Source organism: Capsicum annuum, chromosome 12 (genome assembly GCF_002878395.1).
Source record: "Capsicum annuum cultivar UCD-10X-F1 chromosome 12, UCD10Xv1.1, whole genome shotgun sequence".
In the NCBI taxonomy this organism is placed as follows: Eukaryota; Viridiplantae; Streptophyta; class Magnoliopsida; order Solanales; family Solanaceae; genus Capsicum; species Capsicum annuum.
Genome location: NC_061122.1, coordinates 21,700,649 through 21,722,995, shown reverse-complemented (window position 1 = coordinate 21,722,995; position 22,347 = coordinate 21,700,649). Strand labels below are relative to the sequence as shown.

At 34.4% G+C, this 22,347-nt stretch overlaps 2 protein-coding genes and 3 non-coding genes across 6 annotated transcripts; 2 read left to right on the top strand and 3 right to left on the bottom strand.

The window, feature by feature from the left end:
* Window positions 1–2,315: 2,315 nt before the first annotated feature.
* LOC107851610 (L-aminoadipate-semialdehyde dehydrogenase-phosphopantetheinyl transferase) lies at window positions 2,316–8,715 on the top strand. Of its 2 annotated transcripts, none has more exons than XM_016696692.2 (5): window positions 2,316–2,471; window positions 4,605–4,737; window positions 5,892–6,016; window positions 7,186–7,357; window positions 8,242–8,715. In XM_016696692.2, the coding sequence occupies exons 1-5, from the start codon at window positions 2,356–2,358 to the stop codon at window positions 8,452–8,454; spliced, it is 759 nt and encodes a 252-aa protein (XP_016552178.2). In that variant the 5' UTR covers window positions 2,316–2,355; the 3' UTR covers window positions 8,455–8,715. The 2 variants fall into 2 exon arrangements, with proteins under 2 accessions (XP_016552178.2, XP_016552177.2); XM_016696691.2 differs by having other exon boundaries at window positions 5,772–6,016.
* Window positions 8,716–11,123: 2,408 nt separating this feature from the next.
* On the top strand, window positions 11,124–13,425 carry LOC107851824 (putative pentatricopeptide repeat-containing protein At5g37570). Its single transcript, XM_016696920.2, has one exon. The coding sequence runs from the start codon at window positions 11,658–11,660 to the stop codon at window positions 13,332–13,334; it is 1,677 nt and encodes a 558-aa protein (XP_016552406.1). The 5' UTR covers window positions 11,124–11,657; the 3' UTR covers window positions 13,335–13,425.
* A 2,984-nt stretch (window positions 13,426–16,409) lies between these two features.
* LOC124890004 lies at window positions 16,410–16,525 on the bottom strand. Its single transcript, XR_007048903.1, has one exon. It is a non-coding gene; the product is annotated as a U5 spliceosomal RNA (small nuclear RNA).
* A 1,511-nt stretch (window positions 16,526–18,036) lies between these two features.
* On the bottom strand, window positions 18,037–18,151 carry LOC124889817. The gene has a single exon (XR_007048736.1). It is a non-coding gene; the product is annotated as a U5 spliceosomal RNA (small nuclear RNA).
* A 2,887-nt stretch (window positions 18,152–21,038) lies between these two features.
* Window positions 21,039–21,155, bottom strand: LOC124890005. Its single transcript, XR_007048904.1, has one exon. It is a non-coding gene; the product is annotated as a U5 spliceosomal RNA (small nuclear RNA).
* Window positions 21,156–22,347: the final 1,192 nt, after the last annotated feature.

Here is a 22,347-nt window from a genome sequence, read left to right as displayed (position 1 = left end):
AAGATGGGAGTCCTTGTCAAGTAAGAGTTCTAATGGATTTATAGATTTTGATGATTGACAATATGATGAACCAGATACATGAAACATGTTTCTATTACCTATTCCATAATGCAAGTCCATAATTTTTTGTCATCCATATAATTGAAACAGATTTTGATGATGCCAAAAGGGGAACGATAAGGATTGTGCAGATTTTAGCTCATTCAATTTTTCATGCTTTAGCTTTCTCAGGTCAAGTTTTCTTTATTGAAATGGGATGCACAAGAGCATGAGTTTTCATTCAACTATTCCATGCTTTAGTATTCACAGGTCAAGATGTTCATATCAAAATGGAATGCACAAAGGCCTGAGTTTGTCATCATCAAAAAAGAAAAATTTGTTAAGACTTGTGAAATTTTGATGATTGACAAGAGGCCATAGAACAAGTAAGTGTAGCTGGTTCATGAAAAACTGCTTCAAAAGAGTTCAACTTGCAAGAGGACTTTTTATGGATAAATTTGAGCAAAACTAAAAGAAAGAATGTATGTTACTTCAGATAAACATTAGGAGATCATTATGTGCTGAAAAGAAGAGTTAGTGTTTAACTACAACACTCAAAAAGAGAGTCCAAGAAGCATGGAAGTCCTTGTGGAGTTGAAAGTCTACTTGATTGTGATGTTTAATAGAAGTTATAAATATCGAATACTTTCAAAACGAAATTCATGCGCTAATACAGAGAGAAAAAAAGGGAAAACACGAGTAAATAAGTAAGAATAATATTTGAGAGAGTTCTGACAAGCTATCGAAGTGCAGCCTAATACAGTGAAACAGATTGTAGAACCTGTTTCATTCTTGTGTCGAACAGTCTTCTATTTTAGTTAATATGTATTGGGAAGTTTATAGAGCTATAATTTTCATGCTTTCTTAGTGTCAGTGTATTATATTATAAACTGGTTTAGGAATTTAGTCTTGGAGTTAGGATAACTCAAAGACTTGGGAACATAAATCTTGGGAGGTTTGTGTGTTTTTAGGAATTAGAGTTAGTTCTTATGGTTGCTATAGTTTTGTAATCTGATTTTCAAGTGGGGAACTTGAAGTAGGTTTTTCTAGGGAGATTGCTGAACATTAGGAATTAGAGTTTATAATTCCTTAAGTTACATAGTTTGTAATCTTTGTTGAGAGGTTCATTGCGTTTAGTGAACTTAGGGTTAAATCCTGTAGAGGTACAGGTCGTGTTTTTTTACACTTTTTATGAGTCGGATGTTTTTCACGTACAACTATCGTGTTCATTACTGATTGTCTTTGCAACATGGTCCATCCATAGGCAAAATCAGGCATAACTCACGTGAGTTATTAGGACGTGCAGAAATAACACTTACTTTGAACACACTGCTCCTATCGTCGGTGAATCCAGGATTCAGAAGTTGTGGATATTTGAAAGGTTTGAACATATATTGATGTCTAAATCTGTAAGATTCTGTCCAGAAATCAAAAATCAACTATCTTTTTTATTTTCGTACTTTTCTAAATTTTATATTAATTTTTGTATATTTTTACGTAATCATACCTAATATTTTCTTCGTTTAAAAATATGACCTATTTTCCTTTTTAGTCTGTCTAAAAGCGAATAACCTTGACAATATTTTAATTCTAACTTTCCACATGTCATGTGTAAGACCACAAGATTAAAAAGCATTTTGGTACATTTGACACAACTTTAATTTAAAATCATAAGATTCAAAAGTCATTTTTATTTTCTTAAACTTCGTATCAAGTCAAAATATGTCATTTTTTTAAAACAGAGGGAGTGTGTTAATATGTTCGAAGTTTAACAAATGCTGAAACACCATAAAATTGCACATAGGTCCCTTTCCCTCATAAAAATATATAAAAATTGATAATAAATGCACCCTCAAAATTAATTAAGAACATAGTTAGGTGTTTTTGCCAAATAAAACTTAAAGCTACAAACATAATCTACATCAAATTTAATAGATATTGAAGCATAATAAAATTATACATAGGTCCCAAAAAAGAAAAAAGCAACGAGGAGGAGGAAATTGGAACTGGTCGAGAACAATTTAGCAAGAAAAGAACAACTTAACAGTTTGTGACATCTCACAAAAGACTAAGAGGATGTTTGAACTGATATATTTTTAAATATTTCTTATTTTTAAGTATTTTTTAACATTTAAAGATATTTGAAAAAGACGTAAATACTTTTAAACACTTTAGTTCAAACTTAAAAAGAAAAAAAAAGTAAAATAAAAAACCAAAATTCTACTGTTAGACTTTTGACTTTTAACATATAAATAGCTTAAACGAACTAATCCAAACACCCCCTAACAATTTTTTTAAGGTGAAAACATTTTTCTCATGGAGAAAGGTGTCCAAAGATGGATAGTTGACATATCTGAATGGAACCCATGTATCCATTGCTTCTCTTTTGCTATGTCCTTTCTTCCACAACATGAACACAACTCCATTACCAGGTTCTTGAAATCTTCCTCTTTGTCCTTTAGTTTTCTATGTGACATGCTAAAAGATTCATTTGTATCATGTAAAGTTTTCATCTTTAACTTGTCAGTATATTTCATTTAGACGCTCGAATTAAGTGTTTTAATTGAATACCTTAAAGTGTTCCAATTAGACACTTTCAGTTCGAATTTTGAATTTTTTCTTGTCTGTGTTCTCGTTCGTGTATCAGGCCGTTAAGTTAATCTCAATAGATATGTTATTTGTTTAATTATATGCATTCACCTCAATAAGTTGTAAAACTCCAGATATTTTCTATTTGAGGTTGATGCATATAATTAAAGTAGATATATATATGTTATGTGGGTAGCTTAAACAGTGGTGGAGCCAGGAATTTGACTAAGCGTGTGCAAATTTTCTTCTCAGTGGCATTAAGGGTGTGCAAAATTAAATACGCACTCATAATAACTAACAGTTAGTCTATATACACAACATAATATTTTGACGAAGGGTGTGCACCTGACCACCCTTTGATATAGGTGGCTCCGCTCATGAGCTTAAATATCTCATATGAATGAGAACACACACCATTTTTTTCTTTCAAAATTTGAATCGGAAGTGTCTAATTGGAACATGTTATTAGGAGTTGAGGTGTTCGATTAGTACAGGGTTTAGTTTGATCTAAATGGAATATCTTGGCAAGTTTAAGGGGAGTTATACAGTTCTTTGTTTCTTGATTACATGAAGTGTCCATAGATTTTCTATGAATTGTTAAAATTTTATGTATATCGTATAAAGTTTCATCTTTAAGTTTATTCTATATTACTTTGGTTCTTGATTGCCTAAAGTGTCCATTGATTGCATAGAGTGTCCATGGATGTTATAAGAAAAGCTAAGATTTTCTGTATATCATGTAAAGCTTTCATCTTTAAGTTTATTCTATGCTACTTTGATTCTTGATTGCATAAGTGTCCATGGATTTTATATGAAATGCTAAAATATTGTGTTTTTTATGTACAACTTTCATCTTTAAGTTTATTCTGCATCACTTGGTTCTTGTCCCTTGATTGCATAATTTCCATGGGTCTTACGTTTTATTTGAAGTGCTAAATTGATGTATTTCAAGTAAAGTTATCTTTAGTTTTATATGTACTTTTTTTTTGTGAAACTGGTAGATTTGTATTCATCAGCATTAAGGGTTACGCTAGCCGCCTCCAAAAAATTACAAGAAGACAGAAATACTTACAAGGATCCTATAAAATCCGCTAGTTGGATTTCTTCTTCTATATTCTGTTCTTTACGCCAAAAGCCTAAAGTAGTAATAACTTGTCATTTGATATTCTGTAACGTACATTCTTTTCCTTCAAAAATCCTGTAATTTCTCTCCCATGTATTCCATCAGATGCAAGCTGGAACTTTTCTCCACCATCTCTTTTGGCTTTTGCTTCCACCCCTCCTAATCTAGCAGCTGAGTAAGTCTGCTGTGTTTTGGCATGCTCCAGTTTACACAGGCTAGACTAGTGAATGAATCCCATGCTTACGCTGTTACTTTGCAATGTAGAAAGAGATGTGTGTTTGTTTCAAGTGCCTCTTTGCATAGCAGACACCTAGAAGCTATGTTGATTCCCCTTTTCTGCGGAGCCTCATGTGTCAAACCTGCTCTCTTAGCCATTCTAACCAACTAAGTTGTACAGATTCTTCACTTTTGATGCCGCACCCGTGTCGGATTCTCCAAAAATACACTATTTTGGGAGAATTTGACATGCACCCATTGACATTTTTTAAGAGTCCGAACAACATAGCTAACCAAGTACAGCACTTCACCTTCATTCTTGACTGCATAAAACTTTCTATGGAAGCAGATTGTGAATATGCTCTTTGTTGTACTTGCCTTGATTCTATAATGTGAATATGCACTTTGTATTTAAAGTAAAATTTTCATCTTCAAGTTTATTCTATAGTTCCTTGGTTTTAAATTGCTATTAAGTATCTACCAAAAGAAATTTTTTGAATATACACTTAGTTTTTCTTGCTTTATTAGTTTTACTTGCTTTATTCTATATGGGTATCTTAAGAAGCTTGTTGAGTAATTTGGTCATCAAGATTACCCCTTTGTAAAACCTTGAGTGGGCTCTTTGTTTACTGATCAGGTTCTTTAAAATGGAAGATCGAAAACGGGCTCTTGTGAGCAGATTGTTGCAGTATGCACTGATCCATCAAGTCTTGGGTATCTCATACAATGAAATTGTCATCAGGCGCACTGCTGAGGGAAAGCCATACCTGGTAAATGAACGTGGTCAAATGACAATGATGATAATGCACTTGTTTTGGGTTCTGATTTTTTCTTGAAATTATGTTATCGCTGTTTGCTTATGAAGTATGTTGGAAGTGTGTCTTTTATCATTAGCTAGCTGGATTCTCGCATTCTTCCAAGCGTTCCTGTAGAGTCAAAGACCAGAAGTGGAAAGTTGATTCCTCCTTCGCTGGAATTTCACTGTGAAGATAGGAATTATTTGCAGTAGTCTAATACTGGAAACGTGTTCTATAAAGTCTTATTATCCACTAGACAACTTGCACAAGACAAATACATGGAATACGACATGAAAAACATGATATTAAACCTTTTTCGAGGTTGTATATACGAAATTTCCTTCTGTTGGCTCAACTGAAAAATTAGTTTCTCACTAGTGTCAAACACATACTTCCGATAATATCCTTCGAATTGTTTTCTCTTCGTTTCGGTCCCGCTTCAGGAGCCATGAGGAAAGTTGTCTCTTGACCAATTCCCTTCTTTCTCTCCTATTTGAACACCACTTATTTATCAGTGAGGAAGTGTTCAAGCGATGAATTTTCATCAAAAAGATTTAGTATATATTGGCTCGTTCTTTTAGATCTTTTCCCCTTGTATTAGTGAATGCAGATGTCCTTTACCATATCCAAATAAACCAAAATATCTAAAGTAGACACCGTAAAATACGTGATGAGACAATTGCAACTTTGAAGAACTTATATCTGTGATTCTAATCATATCATATATAGTTTACCAGCATTTACATAACCTGAATTCGGAAAATCCTCCCAGTTACTTGTGCTTTCTCATTTTATTTATGCTTACATCATTGAGAAAGATTGTGAGTCATATAATTTCTAATTTGTTATCTAATATGTTCTCCTCTTGTCAATTCTAATTCAGATGAAAAAGTTTCTTCTTGTATATGTTTGAAACCTGATGCAAGATTGACGTTGAGGATATTCGTCAAGCTACTTGCAGTCTATGTGTTTGCCTTTTCAATATTGCTAACCTTATCTTCTTCTAGAAATGTGACAACCTGAACTTGGAGTTGCCAAATTTTAACTTTAATGCATCACATCATGGTGATTATGTGGCGATTGCCTCTGAACCAATATGCCTTGTGGGATTGGATGTTGTTGCTCAGACTATTCCTGAGAAAGAATCAGTGAAAGAATTCATTCAGAACTTCTCATCATACTTCTCAAGACTGGAATGGTTTAACATAATCAATGCTGGCTCTTCTCGTCAGATTTTAAGTGAGTTTTATAGGTAATTTTCTATTCATAGGCCTTACTTAATGCAAACGTAAATGCCACTATTGAAATTTATTCTCGATTAACCTCAAACTCCTACAATTATGCGCGTTTACAAGATTTTTCCACATTCGAGTCAAAGATCACAGAGAGTTTGGTTTGCTAAAAACGTCTAAGGTAAACGAAAAATAATATGTATGAATCCATACACTTTTTTTCTCTTCCATTACTCATTGAATTTGGTGTCTCATTTTTGGATAAACCTTAGCTGACCGCACGGGACATTTTATTTTTCATAAAGTTAGAGAACATAGATATTTTATGTTAAAACATTATTCACAAGGTACATAAAGAAAACTTCACTAAAAAATCTGTTCTTTACTTCTTTCATCCAAGAACTTAGTCTCTTTGGCTAGAAAAAGTTTGTCTCAGCACAAATTTAGCTCAAATGGCTAATGATTAGGTTTATCCAGAAATGATTTCAACCATTTTACAGTAGGTGGCATAATGCAATAGTCTCTTCTGCTGTGACCAACTCGTCCCCTGCATATTTTACTTGTTAAGTATGTTTTACTGGAAAAGCGGGGTGATGAAATGCAACTCACTCCATACTCTTACTTCCTTCAACAACTCTATGAGAGCATCTATTTAAAGAGACGTAAGACTATAGAAGTTGTAGGCAAGTAATAACTTCCAAAGCATCTCCATCTCTTGCTTGTAAGTTGTGACGGTCAATACTGAGATTTGGCCTAGCTACTAGCAACAATTGCTTTGACCTACGATCTTTTCTTTACTGTGATAGTGTTTCAATTTGTTCTACGTTCGTTGTTTCAAATTGAAGTTATAGTCTCTATTTCTAGCCTTTCCAGATTAATGTCTACTTTCCTGAAATGAGAGTGTCACATTTTCAACTTTCTCGAGGGATTCTGCTTTCCCTTCCAGCGACGACATGAATCAGAGAGTAATCTATCACATCACTTGTCAGAAAATGGTTCATACTTCACAACCAACTTAACAAACTAGTAGAGTTGAATTTGATGTAGAGGGAGTAGAGAATACGATATTAGGAATGTCTTTTTATTTTTCCTTTTTTGTGACAAGTTGAATGACAGGTTTTGTCACCCAAGAAACAAAATCCATGCTAAATGATAGAGATTACACTAATAGATCTGACAACTTATGCAGATACTGGAGTGTGAAGGAAGCATTTGTCAAAGCCATTGGTGATGGTGTGGGTTACAAGTTGGACACCATCGAATTTCATCATAAAAACTGGGAAAACATAGTTGCCAAAGTTAATGGCAAAGAATTAAAGGATTGGAGATTTTGGCTTCTTGAATTGGGGAAAGAACACGTGGTTGGTTCTTCAATTGTACTGATTCTTGTTTAGTTTCCGTTTTAACTGTTTATATAATGCTTGTTTCGTAAGGAGAGTGAAAAAGGACAAAACACACTAGTACTTGTTTTGAATCTCTGATGCTTGATCAACTGGAAGCTTTCGTATAATCAACAGCTGCTCTTTCAAAAACTAGGAACTTAGTTGTTTAACTTGTGAACGCCGGTTAACAGTTTCCATTTTATCATGGCTGTCACGACATGCATTCCTTTGTCTCTCTTGGAACCTAACTTTTGATTACCTGAAAATTTTTCTCTAGAAAGCCACAGAATTTATGAGTTAGGCTTTCTGCCGAAATGGCCTATCTTCCAAACACTATATAATCATGAACTGAAGGTGGTTAAACTGGAATGCAACTTGTAGGAGTTCATACGAAGTACTGATGCCAGAAACATTGAGCCTTAAAGCGGGATGTTTCATCTTCCATGTCAGCAGCAAACACGTGCTAGAAAACATAATCTCCTTTTTTGAAGCTACTCATTTTAACTGCACATGCTAGAGGACGATGTTTCTTCTCTCCTTGAGCCTAGGGTCTATAGAAAACAACTTCCGTACCCTCACAAGGTAGGGGTAAAGTATGTGTACGTGCTCTACCCTCCCCACACTTCACCCGTTGGGATTACGCTGGGTATGTTGTTGCTGTATGCTAGAGAAAGATATGGAACTAAAACTCTACATTGTTGAGTACTTAAGTTTCGTGTTAGTCTAGCAAGCTGGCCGAATTAAAGCAGTTGGCAAACAGAATAGCTACCTTAGTTGCACGGATAGTAGAACTATTTTTCAAGTGCATTATCAGTTTGCAACCTGATTTTTCATTAAGTCTTAACTTTTCTGTAATGTTGCAGGCATCAATTGCTAGAGGTCACCCTATGTATGCCACTGGCAGTTACAAGACAACGTTGAACCAGACACAGTTCAATGACGAGGAATACAATTTGGGACTTCATCTTCCGAACACAAGCTTCATTTTCCGGAAGGTAGAAGACCTTTGGCCTTCCAATGAAACAGGTCGAGTACCACCATGTTTATCGCAAAATTGTGTTGTGTTGAAGGATTAAGAACAACTCAAAGAAGCTATTGATTGATTCACTGAGTGAAACTTGGGTTCTTCTGCCATGACAAGTGCCACTTAAAGTAACGAAAAATTTTGTAACAAAAACATGATTTTCTGCTTGTAGAAGTTTTTTTTGCGTCCAAGAGCAGACCTAGCTTAGAAGTTATGAATTCACGCGAACCAGTAACCTTTGCCTAGACATGACATATGTATTATTGGGGAGGAGCCAAATCCAAACTTCTTGTAATATAGCTATATATGTACATTTGCATGCGTCGTCACCTTGTATTCCCAAGTCACACAACTATGATATGTTTTGCCAGTCTTTTTGATCAACTAAGACCACTAAAGCATTGGCTTTAGCCACCATAATTTTAAACAGCAATAACATACCCAGTATAGTGAGTGACATAATGGATCGACCTAAGACTGCTAGTTAATGAGTTGCTAATGCGATGTCAAAAGTGAGGATGGTGTGGACACAACTTCACCTTTACTTTGTGAAGGTAAAAAAGTTGTTTCTGATAAATTCTAGTTTCAAGTAAAGCGTACTTTTAAACACAACCAAAGTATTAATTAATAATAAGAAAAAGGGTCATTATTTGCCCTTTTACTATTGAAGAAAAGTTAATATTGTCCTCTTATGTACTATCGGTTCATATATGATCTTGACGTTATAAAATTGGTTCAAATTTGGCTTTTCTCAATTAAGCCCATTCATTTTAGCTAAATTGACACTCCCAACTCACCAAATCAATCCTCCTTCTACCACCATTATCTAAAATTATCAACACCTTCATTATATATGTATTATACTATTACCACCAATATAAATAATCTACCTTATACATTATTAAGATAATTCTTGTAAATTCATGTGTTCTCGTATTGAAAATAGACAATAGTACTCAATAAATTTACTTCTAGTGGTAGCTAGTAAATACACATCATATTATACAATTATTATTAATAAGGAAAATTAAATTTTATGCTATTTTTTTTAATTTGGTTGAAATTGTTGGAATGTGCGAGCAAATTAGGAGAATTTTCTATCTTTCCTATATAGCAATTAATTAAGAGTTGAAAGAAATGGAATCATAGACTCCCTTGGTCCCATTTTATTTGTTTCTGTTAACATTACACCACTTCCCTTAAAAAAATATCAATTAGGTGTTGATTTTACTAAACTAGCCTTATTAGTTATGTTTTAAAAGTATAAATTTGAGTTTTATACACCTTATTGGAAGAACATGATAAACTAGAAATGCATATCGGTCGATTTGGTTTGGTTTTGTATATTATCGGTTTGATGTATTGGTTTTTGACTTGTAAACATGCTAAATCGATAACCAAACCAATAAAATTTTCATTGTCAATTTTCGGTTAATTGATTTTTTATCTTTATCAATTCGGTTTTCGATTCAATCTATAAGAAAATACTCTCCTATTTTTATACTCTCTCTGATTTTCATTGGTTTATACTAGCTTCACGTATAAAGTCTAGAAAAATTATAAGAACTAAGACAACAACTATAAAATACAAACGATAGTAAGGTATGTATTTAAAATCTAATGTCACTATTATATAATTTTGAATAAAAATATGATTATAATATAATTTTATTGGGTTATCAGTTTATCGAATCGATAGCTCAATAAAAAAATTTTAAAAATCGTTAACCTAATAACGTGGGCGTTCGGTATTCGGTTCGGCATTTTCAAAGTTCGGGTTCGATAATTCGGTAATCGGTATTTGAACATAGATACCACATACCATACTTATGAACATCGGTTCGGTAATTCGGTAGTTGGTAAATTAAACTTCGGTACAGTATTTGATTTTATCATATTAAAGTTGGAGAAGTGCAAATGTACATTTAAACTTCAAAGAGTATATTTAATAGAAACCTTATTTAGTATTATTTTTGCTTCTTTTTACGATTATATTACCAAGTTTCAAGAGATTTTTTGGAATGACTAATATTATTGTCTATTGTGTTGGTTATATATATATATATATATATATATAGGATTCGATATTTGTTAAATATCGAATGTCAAACGGTATTAATATCTTGAACCAAACCCAATTTCGAATACCGAAATGTTAAAATTTTACTCTCAAATATATACTGAATACCAAATTATCAAATACCAATTTCCAAAATTTTCAGTTCGGTTCGATAGTTCGGTTTTCATAATTTTATGCCCAGTCCTACTGAGTAATAATTCCATATTGATAAATCAATAATATTTTTTTTTGTTTGTTTTGAATTTATTTTTGCAGACCCAACTTATCTTGATCTCACAAATTAGATAAGTAAATTGAAATAATTAATTTTAGTAAGAAGAAACGAAGGGAGTAATAAGAAGCAGACTATGATTATAGAAAAGATTAGGGGTCGTTTGGTTTGAGGTATAAGTAATTCAAGGGATAAGTAATTTCGAGATAAAATATAAAGATCAATTGAACGAGTGTTTGGTTAGAGGGATTAATCAATGGTGGGATAACTTATTCCACCATTTACACCATAGTGATGGGATAACTTATCTCATATGCATGGTGGGATAAGTTATCCAGGGTAATTCCGAGATAACTAATCTCGATATTAATTATCTCGGGATAACAAATTTCCAACCAAACGACCCCTTATAGTGTTAAATTGAAAATAGTTAAAGAGTATTTTTGACCATCTATCAAATTTAAATTTGAAAAAAAAAAAAAGGTCGCAAAAACCCTGAAAAAACTCTACAAGGTCCACCCTATTTCATCATCACTCAAATCCAAATTATTTCAGTATATTTCTTTACAAATTTATACTAGCATACACCTTCTTATTCCAATTTCTTTTCAACTACAATTTGTTTGTATATCCACCCCACCCCCGAAAAATACATTAGGCTTTGAAAAGCGGAAATAGGAGAGGGGATTACAACGCGGAAAATCAAACCCTCGTGAATAAAGTGAAAGTTCATACACCCAATCAAAGAGCTACTAAAACTGTAATAGCGGGTGTTGATTTTTCTTCTCTCAAGTTTCATTGGGGCATTTTCACAAACACGCAAGGTGCATGCTAATAAATTCAGCTACAAACTATATACGCAAGGTGCATGCTAATAACTAATCGCGGCATAACTTGTTTCCGACCCAAAACGACCCCTTAAACCAGCAATGTGGAAGTGTAATCACCAGCTAGTTTTCTTGCTATGTCTTTGGTTCGAAGATGCTTAACAACATCTACTGAACCATCACCCATTGTGCTTATAAATTGGTTGAGAGCCTGCAAATCGATCAGAAACCTCGAGCAAGTTCACACCCACATTATCCAAAAGGGGTATGAGCAAGACCATTTTATCATCAACCAGTTTATATCACTCTGTAACGCGTTTTCGTGTAATGTATCTTATGCTACAAGTGTGTTTGAGCATGTTATTCATCCCAATGTTTATGTATGGAATACATTGATTAAAGGGTATAGCAAAAAATCATCTCTAGTTGGTTGTTTCGTAATCTTGAAACGAATGATAAGAAGTATGAATGTGGTACTTGATAAATATACTTTTCCATCGTTGGTTAAATCTTGTTCTAATGCGTTAGCGTTGAGGGAAGGGCAGATTGTTCACGGGTTAATAGTGAGATATGGAACTGATAGTGATGTGTTTGTAGGATCTAGTTTGATTGATCTTTACGGGAAGTGTAAGGAGATTGAGTATGCACGTAGAATATTCGATGGAATTCCGATAAAGAATGAGGTTACGTGGACTGCTATGATCGTTGGGTATGTGTACGCTGGTGATTTGTCGAAAGCAAGAAAATTATTTGATGAAATGCCGGAGAAAAATGTAGGATCGTGGAATGCGATGATTAGGGCGTTTGTGAAGCTTGGTGATTTGGTCGGTGCGAAGAAATTGTTTGATTGTATGCCTGATAAGGATGTGGTATCTTTTACTACTATGATTGATGGTTATGCTAAGGCTGGTGACATGGCATCAGCGAGGTTCCTGTTCGATCAGTCTTCTGATAGAGACATAATTTCATGGTCTGCTTTGATATCTGGTTATGCTCAGAACGGGCAGCCCAATGAAGCTGTCAAAATTTTCCATGAAATGTTGTTGATGAATGTTAGGCCAGATGAGTTCATAATGGTAAGTTTGATGTGTGCGTGTTCCCAGTTAGGGCGTCTCGACCTGGCAAATTGGGTGGAACATTATATGAGCCAAAATTCATTTGATTTTAATCAAGTACATATATCTGCAGCCCTTGTGGGTATGAATGCTAAGTGTGGGAATATGGAAAGGGCAAAAATGTTGTTTGAGGGGATGCCTAAGCGTGATCTAATATCATATTGTTCGATGATACAAGGGCTGTCTATGCATGGTTGTGGTTCTCAGGCTGTAGATTTCTTTGATAGGATGCTGAATGAGGGTCTTGTGCCTGATGATGTTTCCCTAAAGATAATTCTGACTGCTTGTAGTCGTGCAGAACTTGTTAAGGAGGGTTTTCGGATATTTAATCTAATGACAAACAAATATTCTGTCAAGCTATCTCCAGATCATTATGCATGCGTAGTAGATCTTCTTGGAAGATCAGGAAGACTTAAAGATGCATATGAACTTATAAAGTCAATGCCTGTTGAACCTCATGCCGGTGCTTGGGGTGCACTTCTTGGGGCTTGTAAGCTACACTGTGACATTGAGGTAGGGGAGGAGATATCCAATAGACTTTTTGAACTTGAGCCTCAAAATACTGGTAATTACGTGCTTTTATCAGATATCTATGCTGCGGCAAATCGGTGGTTAGATGTTGCGCTGTTGCGTCAAAAAATGAGTGAGAAGGGTCTCAGGAAGATACCTGGTTGCAGTTGGGTATTGGACAATCCTTAACTTTTTCCTATTATTGTTCCATGTATTCTTATCCCTTTTTACGGGGTTCCCCCTTCAATGAAAAATTAATCTATTTTCTTTTTATCTCTTATATGAGCATTTGATTCATTTTACTCGTTTCATTGTTCGTCTTCTTCAGGAGCACTGAAATCTTGAACTGTTTTACTTGTTGGATCTGTATAGTGAATAGTTTGAACTAGGAAATATCGATGTTTTTTGTTTTTATTGAATTACTTTCTTTTGTCAGCCTGACATTTTTCCTGATGGTGGTTCGCTTTTAACTAGTGTTTTTTACTATAATGTTCCAGTCTTCTTTATCAAGTAGTAATAATAAGAAAAGCTATTCTAGATTAGGCTAGATACCTTTATTTTTCAGATGGAGCAGTCTATGCATCTCCCAAATAATTTTCTTCTCAGCTTTTATCTATTAAACGCAAACTTTGGAACGTTATTTATGATAGCTTCCAAGATACCCATCTCAGATTTGGAAGTTCGCGTAGCTTTAGCAGATCAAGACAAGAAGACTTAAGGTCCAGAACAGGCTTAAGTGGAGATCTGAATGAGGATTTTCAAGAAATGATTGAATTGTCTGTGCTAGCTGCCTTAATAAATCTAGCCATAAACTTGAGTACATAAGGGCTATTTTTTGGATTAAGAGGTAGCTACTATACATAGTAGAGCCTTTGCTTATCTGGTAATTCGTAAAATGGGTGGAAAATCATTTGTTGCCTGTCATAATTTTTTCAAGGGGTTTGCTTGAGATTCTTAATCTCCTGAGGTTTCCTATATATTAGGTGCTTACTTGACTGTTATTAGAGGTGATTAGGGCTTGTGTCCCCTAATTGTTACTAGTTTCTATTTCAACTTTCGTGTCTATCTTCTATTTCTTGTTTATTTTCCTTTGTCTGTCTTTCAATTCCCTGAAAGTTATCATTTGGTATTAGAGCGGGGTTTGTGTTTGTTTTAACATACGTTGTCTAGTTTTTTTTTTTTGGACATTCCTAGGGAAACTCGCAGATGCTACCTTCTAGTGTGCACTGGGTAAACCCACTCTTGTGCAGTAGCTCACAAAAAACAAACCACACAAGATATGTATACCGCACTAGACAAGTCCAGTGGGATGAACTCGACTGTGAAAGACCAAGTGAGGGACATCCCTAACACCCCATTTAGGATACCACACTCGCTGCACCAGACTCAGCCTATTGAGAAAGGACATCGTCGAATTTGATTCCTGATCTCCGTTATGGGATCCCCCTAACCCAGTTACCCTTTCAGATTTTGTCTAGGTTTTTGATTCGCACGAAAAAAAAGAGTTTTCAAAAATCCCAAAATAGAAAAAAGTGTATCTGTTCTTCGCGTATAACCTTCAAAAGAAAGCTTGTTGAATTTTATTTGAAATCCAAATCGGCGTTGTGACTGAAAAAATGATTGGTTTGGATTGTTAGAGCTGAACTAGTCCCAATTTTATTTGACACGAAAATCCGGAACTCTGAGAACTGTGTTTTTTCGAATCTAAAATTTTATTGAACAAATCTTGGTGTTGTGTACAACTATTGGAAAAGCATCTATGAACTTGAATCTGAAATGTGGGGGTTATTTGGAGTTCCTTTAAACCTACCATGAAGTCATGAACAAAAATTGTCACAAAAACTCCAATAAGGCGAGATTGGATTCTTTGTTCTTGGGGGTGGTTGTTTAAATTGATTGCTAAGTAATATTCCTATGCTTGTAAGAAGCTCATGATTCAAATCTGAGCTGATTTGGTGAAGTTATTGTACTGATTTTAAAAATCAGCACTGGAGAAATGGACAAAGAAGACAACTTGAAAAGCTAGATCATGTTTCGCTTTCGTCTCCCTGAATCAACTTATGACCTGAAGCAGTGCACTGAGCTGAAAATTGAAATCGAAAATTCGCTGGATGAGATTAATCTTTCAGACAAACTGTCAGCAGCTTGCTCCGTGAAAAGTTTCGTCTCCATGATTCAGGTTTGTCTCCCCTTTTGCAACTTAATTTGAATTCAGGAATTTCTTCAAGGAATTGCGTTTGCTTTTCTGATCTGAGAACTACAGTTTATCTTTGATTTATGGATCGATTGGAAGTGAGTTTCGTAGAAAATTTCGGAAATTGTAAAGTTCCTGCAGTTGTGATAATTGAATTTCTTGCTGTTTCCAAATTCTGATAGATTAGCTGCTGTCGATCGAGGATTTCTTTTTTTTTTTATATAATTAAAATTTCTTATTTGTTTTGACTTTATTTTTAAACTAGAAATTATGTTGGAGACTAACCAATCTTAGATTCAGTATTGGAGTTGCATTCTATATGAAATTGTGATTCAACAACTGAATAGTGAAGATGGGCTTGGAGATACCAAGCACCTCTGCTGTTGATCCGTTAACAAACGAATCAGGTGGTTTTACATTCTGGAATGACTGAGTTGGAGCTGAAATTTGAAAGTTTTGAAGGTATTGGCTGCTAGAATTTGTTTTACTTACATGTGTGATTGTGTTCAATGAATGTTAAAAATTATGTAATCAAGCTTATTGTTGTGGATACGGAGGAATTCACGCATAGTTCAACAAAACCAAAGAACATGGAATAGCCTTGCAAGGAATATTATCCGCGGGTAGTTCATGTCAAAGGTTGCAAAAGTAGGCTAAACTAAGTATACACATCTAGAACAGTTGAATTTTTAAGCTGTAGAGATTAGTTGCTGCCATGTGATCAGGAAGTCACGGGTTCAAACATCACATGAAGTCAGGGGTTAAGCCTTGGAACAGCCACTGGCAGAAATGCAACTTAGTAAAGGCTTCAATTTGAAGGTTTCTTCATCATGATTTTGAAGTTGAAGGTTTCTTCATTGCGATTTTGAAGTGTAAGGTCTGGCTGCAAAGCCTAGAGCATACTGGTATAATCCTCTATGTTAGCTTATAGAGTAGGTAATCCATCCAAACAAGCTTTAAAAGTCCAAGGGCTTTCCATTAGAAAAATATTAAAGCTTTTAACTAAGAATTGGTGGGGAAGGGCTTTCCATTAGAAAAATATTAAAGCTTATAACTAAGTATTGGTGGGGATTTCCCTATAGGGAAACCCCTCCAAAAATTGGCATATGCCACTTTTTGCAACGAGCACACGGTATTCTTTAGTAAAAGGCGAAAGAATAGTTCGCTATGTGCTCATTGCATGGCTGCATGAATTTGACAGTTGGCTGGAGCCAACTTTAAATATGGGGCAAAGCTGTTCGTTCTACTGCTTGCGTCTGATGTGGGATAAATTCTGCAATCAAACAATCATCAACTGGTTAGAGAAACAGAAAACATTTTCTCATTACAAAAGAAATTACTAAAAACAAGAAGAGAAAGACAATAAACTACAAATATAGCCAATATAATGGCCATTTACTACCATTTGCCACTGAGAGAATAGGTGAAGGGAAAAATGAGAAAGGAGATTACAGTATTCAGAATCAAAATTTCACCAAAAACACATCAAATTGATTGCTAGGTAATGTTCTTATGCTTGTAAGAAGCTCATGATTCAAATCTGAGCTGATTTGGTGAAGTTATTGTATTTGTACTGATTTTAAAATTCATAACTGGGGAAATGGACAAAGAAAACAACTTGAAAAAGCTAAAGATCATGTTTCGCTCTCCCTGAATTAACTCATGACGTGAAGCAGTGCATTGAGGTGAACATTGAAATCGAAAATTGTCTTGATGAAAGTAATCGTTTAGACAAACTGTCGGCAGCTTGCTCCATGAAAAGATTTGTCTCCATGATTCAGGTTCATCTCCCCTTTTGCAACTTAGTTCGAATTCAGGAATTTCTTCAAGGAATTGTGTTTGCTTTTCTGATCTGAGAACTACTCTTTATCTTTGATTTATGGATCAATTGGAAGTGAGTTTCTTAGCAAATTTCAGAAATTGTAAAGTTCCTACAGTTGTGATGATAGAATTTCTTGCTGTTGCCAAATTCTGGTAGATTAGCTGCTGTCGATCAAGGACTTCATTTTTTGAATTAAAATTTTTCTTAATTGTTTTGACTGTATTTTCAACGTAGTAATTATGTTGGAAACTAACCAATGCTAGATTCAGTATTGGAGTTGCATGCTATATGAAATACCAAGCACCTCTGTTGTTTGTCTGTTGACAAATGAATCAGGTGGTTTTACATTCTAGAATGACTGAGTTGGAGCTGCAATTTGAAAATATTGGCTGCTAGATTATTTTTTTACTTACATGTGTGATTGTGTTCAAAGGATGTTAAAAAATATATACTCAAGCTTATATTTCTGGATTGGAAGGAATTCACACATATTTCAACAAAACCAAAGAACCTGGAATAGCATTGCAAGGAATATTATCCAGGAGGTGCATGTCAAAGGTTGCAAAAGTAGGCTAAACTAAGTATACACATCTAGAACAGTTGAATTTTTAAGCTGTAGAGATTAGTTGCTGTTTACTGTGTATGGAGCTGTCCATCATAGCATTGTAGACTGTTGAAAATTATATTATTTATACATGATTAAAATTATTTTTTATATATTATTTTCGTTTACTTCTAAACCCCTCTAAGATAAGAACTCCACCACTGGTTGAAAGTTTCTTCATTGTGATTCTGAAGTTTTATGTCTGCTACAAAGCTTGGAGTACAGCTTTTCATTAGAAACATATTTTTTTTAAAGTTTCATATATCAGTGTATGCCACTTTCTGCAACTAGCACTCCAAATATCAGCATATGCCACTTTCTGCAATGAGTACACAACATTCTTTAGTAAAGGGCAGAATAGTTTGCTCTGTGCTCATTGCGTGGCTGCGCGATTTTGCAGGGCGGCTGGAGCCAACTTTAAATATGGGGCGAAGCTGTTCGCTCTACTGCTTGTGTCCGATGTGGGATAAATTCTGCCATCAAACAATCATCAACTGGTTGGAGAGACCAAAACGTTTTCTCATTACTAAAGAAATTACTAAAAAACTACAGATATAACCAATATAATGGCCACACATTACTACTATTTGCCATTGAGAATATGTGAAGGAAAAAATGGGAAAGGAGATTACAATATTCAAAATCGAAATTTCACCAATAAAGTAAAAGTTCAAATAGCCAATAGACTGAACTACTAAAATTTACCTATTTATTCGTCATTTCCACTACTCAAATGACAACATTTCAACTAACAATACGTTTGGATTCTTAATCTCCTGAGCTTTCCTATATTTTAGGTGCTTGCTTGACTGTTATTAGAGGTGATTAGGGCTTATGTCCCCTAATTGTTACTAGTTTCTATTTCAATTTTCGTGTCTATCTTCTATTTTTTGTTTATGTTCCTTATTCCTTGTCTTTCAATTCCCTGAAAGTTATCTTTTGGTGTTAGAGCACGGTTAGTGTTTGTTTTAACATACTTTGTCTAGTTTTTTTTTTTTTGGAAATTCCTAGGGAAACTCACAGCTGCTACCTTCGAGTGCGCACTGGGTAAACCCATAACCATGCAATAGCTCACAAACAACAAACCACACAAGATATGTATACCGCACTAAACAAGTCCAGTAGGATAAACTCGACTCGACTGTGAAAGACCAAGTGAGGGACATCCCCTAGCACCCCATTTGGGATACCACACTCGCTGCACCAAACTCAGCATATTGAGAAAGGACCTCCTTGGATTTGATTCTTGATCTCCCTTATGGGATCCTCCTGCTACACCAACCCTGCTACCTTTTTGGATTGTGTTAGGTTTTTGATTCACGCAAAAACAGAGATTTCAAAAATCCCAAATTAGAAAAAAATGTATATGTTCGCTGGTTGTCTCTGTTCTTCGCCTATAAACCTTCAAAAGAAAAAAAAATCTAAGCTTGTTGAATTTTCTTTGAAATCCAAATTGGCATTGTGATTAAAAAAATGATTGGTTTGGATTGTTAGGGCTTGAACTAGTCCCCATTCTCATCCTTGAGTTCGAACCTACAATTTAATTTGACACGAAAATTCAAAATTCTGAGAATTGGGTTTTTTTTCGTATCTAAAATTTTAGTGAACAAATCTTGGTGTCGTGTACAACTATTGGACTTTGAACAAAGTATCTATTGTAGGAAAAATTATAGTTTATTTCAAAATAATTATTATTCGAAAAAAAAATTATTGTCATGGAAAATAACAGGTATTACATAATGTTTTTAAATTTGTCATTTGGCTATGTAGGTGTATGGAAAAGAGCCAAAGTTGTATTACTCCATTGAATCAAAACACATGGTATGACACTTGTATAATCTTGAAAGGAGTATGGTTCTTTCTTGACATTTAGTATAATATGTGTATCAATAATAGCAAAAGAAGCAACTTTCCTTTGATCAAAAAACAAGTGTACTAACACTTGTTATAATCTAGTAGGAAGAATATTCATTATTTTACCTATATATATGTATGCTTCTTTGTATGTTATAACGTAGAGAGGAAAAAAAAACAATAACACACACTTTATTTAAATCATTCTTCTTTTCCATTTCATTTACTTCTCCATTACTATTATACAATCCTTATTATTAGTTATATTATTTTTCAAATTAACTTGTTGGTATTTGTATTAATAGTTTTGTTGATTCCTGTATTCTCTAAATATTTAGAGAAGTGCTTGTTTAATTCTGGGCAAACATTTCACGCTGCTAAAATAGTTTTTTAGGATAGTGCCCAGCACGACTCAAGTATAATAAATATATATACACTGATATATTATACTGTTAATACTATCAAAATAATATTTTATTCACAGCTGTATAATAGTATTATTTTTCTTTATTCCCGAACATCTATGAACTTGAATCTGAAACGTGGGGGTTATTTGGAGTTGTTTAAACTTACTGTGAAGTCATGAACAAAAATTGTCATAGAAACTCCGATAAGGCGGAGATTGGATTCTTCGTTCTTGTAAGTGGTGGTTCAAATTGATTGCTAGGTAATGTTCCTATGCTTGTAAGAAGCTCATGATTCAAATCTGAGCTGATTTGGTGAAAGTTATTGTACCGATTTTAAAAGTCATAACTGGGGAAATGGACAAAGAAAACAACTTGAAAAGCTAAAGACCATGTTTCGCTTTTGTCTCCCTGAAGCAGTGCATTGAGCTGAGCTGAACATTGAAATCGAAAATTGGCTGGATGAAAGTAATCGTTTAGACAAACTGTCAGCAGCTTGCTCTGTGAAAAGTTTCATATCCCTGAACTAATTCAAATGTCTCCATGATTCAGGTTCGTCTTAGTTTGAATTCAGGAATCTCTTCGAGGAATTGAGTTTGCTTTTCTGATCTGAGAACTACTGTTTATCTTTGATTTATGGATTGATTGGAGAGATTCAGTATTGGAGTTGCATTCTATATGAAATACCAAGCACCTCTGCTGCTGTTGGTCTGTCGACAAACGAATCAGGTGGTTTTACATTTTGGAATGACTCAGTAGTTGCTGAAATTTGAAAAGTTTCAAAGGTATTGGGGCTGTGCTAAAATTTGTTTTGTTTCACTTACATGTGTGATTTTGTTCAAAGGGTGTTAAAAATTATGTAAGGAATGGAGTAATTATCCAGGAGGTGCATTTCAACATATTCCTCTATGTTAGCTTAACGAGTGAATGCAACACATTCCATCCAAACAAGCTTTAATAGGCCAAGAGCTTTTCAACAGACAAATATTAAAAGCTTATAACTAAGAATTAGTGGGGGTTCCCTAAAGAGAGACCCTTCCAAAAATTGGCGTATGCCACTTGTTGCAACAAGCACACGGTATTCTTTAGTAAAAGGCGAAAGAATAGTTCGCTATGTGCTCAATGCGTGGCTGCGTGAGTTGATAAGGTGGCTGGAGCCAACATTAAATATGGGGCAAAGCTGTTTGCTCTGCAGCTTGCATCCGATGTGGGATAAATTCTACAATCAAACAATCATCAACTGGTTGGTGAGACTAAAACATTTTCTCATTTATTTGCCATTGAGAATAGGTGAAGGAAAAAATGGGTAAGGAGATTACAACATTCAGAATCTAAATTTCATCAATAAAGTAAAAGTTCAAATAGTTAATGAACTACTAAAATTTACATATTATTCGTCATTTCCACTACTCAAATGGCAACATTTCAACTAACAGTATGTTTCGATGGGTTTACCCATCATATTGTGTTGTCTTGTTATCATCAATATCATATTTGTTTTAATTGTTAAGTCCATTTTATTATATCGCATCATTAAAATTCATTATCAGGTAATGATAAAAAAAATTCATTTTATCTCAATCGATTTGATAAGATCACATGGTTTGATTGTTATATTTCTTTTCTCATTTTATCTTCAATTATGAGTATTTAATAATCCTATTTTATCCTTTATACTACCTATTTATACCCCGTATCCTACTTTTCTAATAGGTTAAATCACTCAAAATATTGAGATGTGAGATTATGTAACGACGAAAATAATACAATCTATCCAAACAATACATGATAATACAACACCATACGATACAATACATTATGAAACAATACGTAACAACCATCCAAACAGACAACAAAGGGGTGAGTGAATTAACTAGCATAGCCTAGTGCAGAAACACCTACGGCGCCAGCCAATGCAGTCACCGCCAGAGAAGCCTTCGTTGCGGCAAATAATAGCACAATTGTGGTCACGGAGGCATGGCCCCCTGTACCTATGGCTTTGTGAGATACACACTCTTCCTTCCACTTGTGGGATTCCCATTTCTGCATCCACCATACCACCAAATTCATCAAATACTATGCTACCCAAAAAATTTAAATGCATGTACCAACTTTTGAAATCAATCAATAGCGGATAAAATGACATTTATTACTTTTGATTTTGATTGTCTAAAGTACTTTTAGATGTCCACTTACATAAGTTAAATCTTGAAATTATTACTCCCTCCATTTCAATTTATCTCATTTATACGGTATAATAAGACCTCTCTGTAACGCCACCTCGCTGTAAGATTTCTCTATAACGTCACCTCCTTAAAAAACGA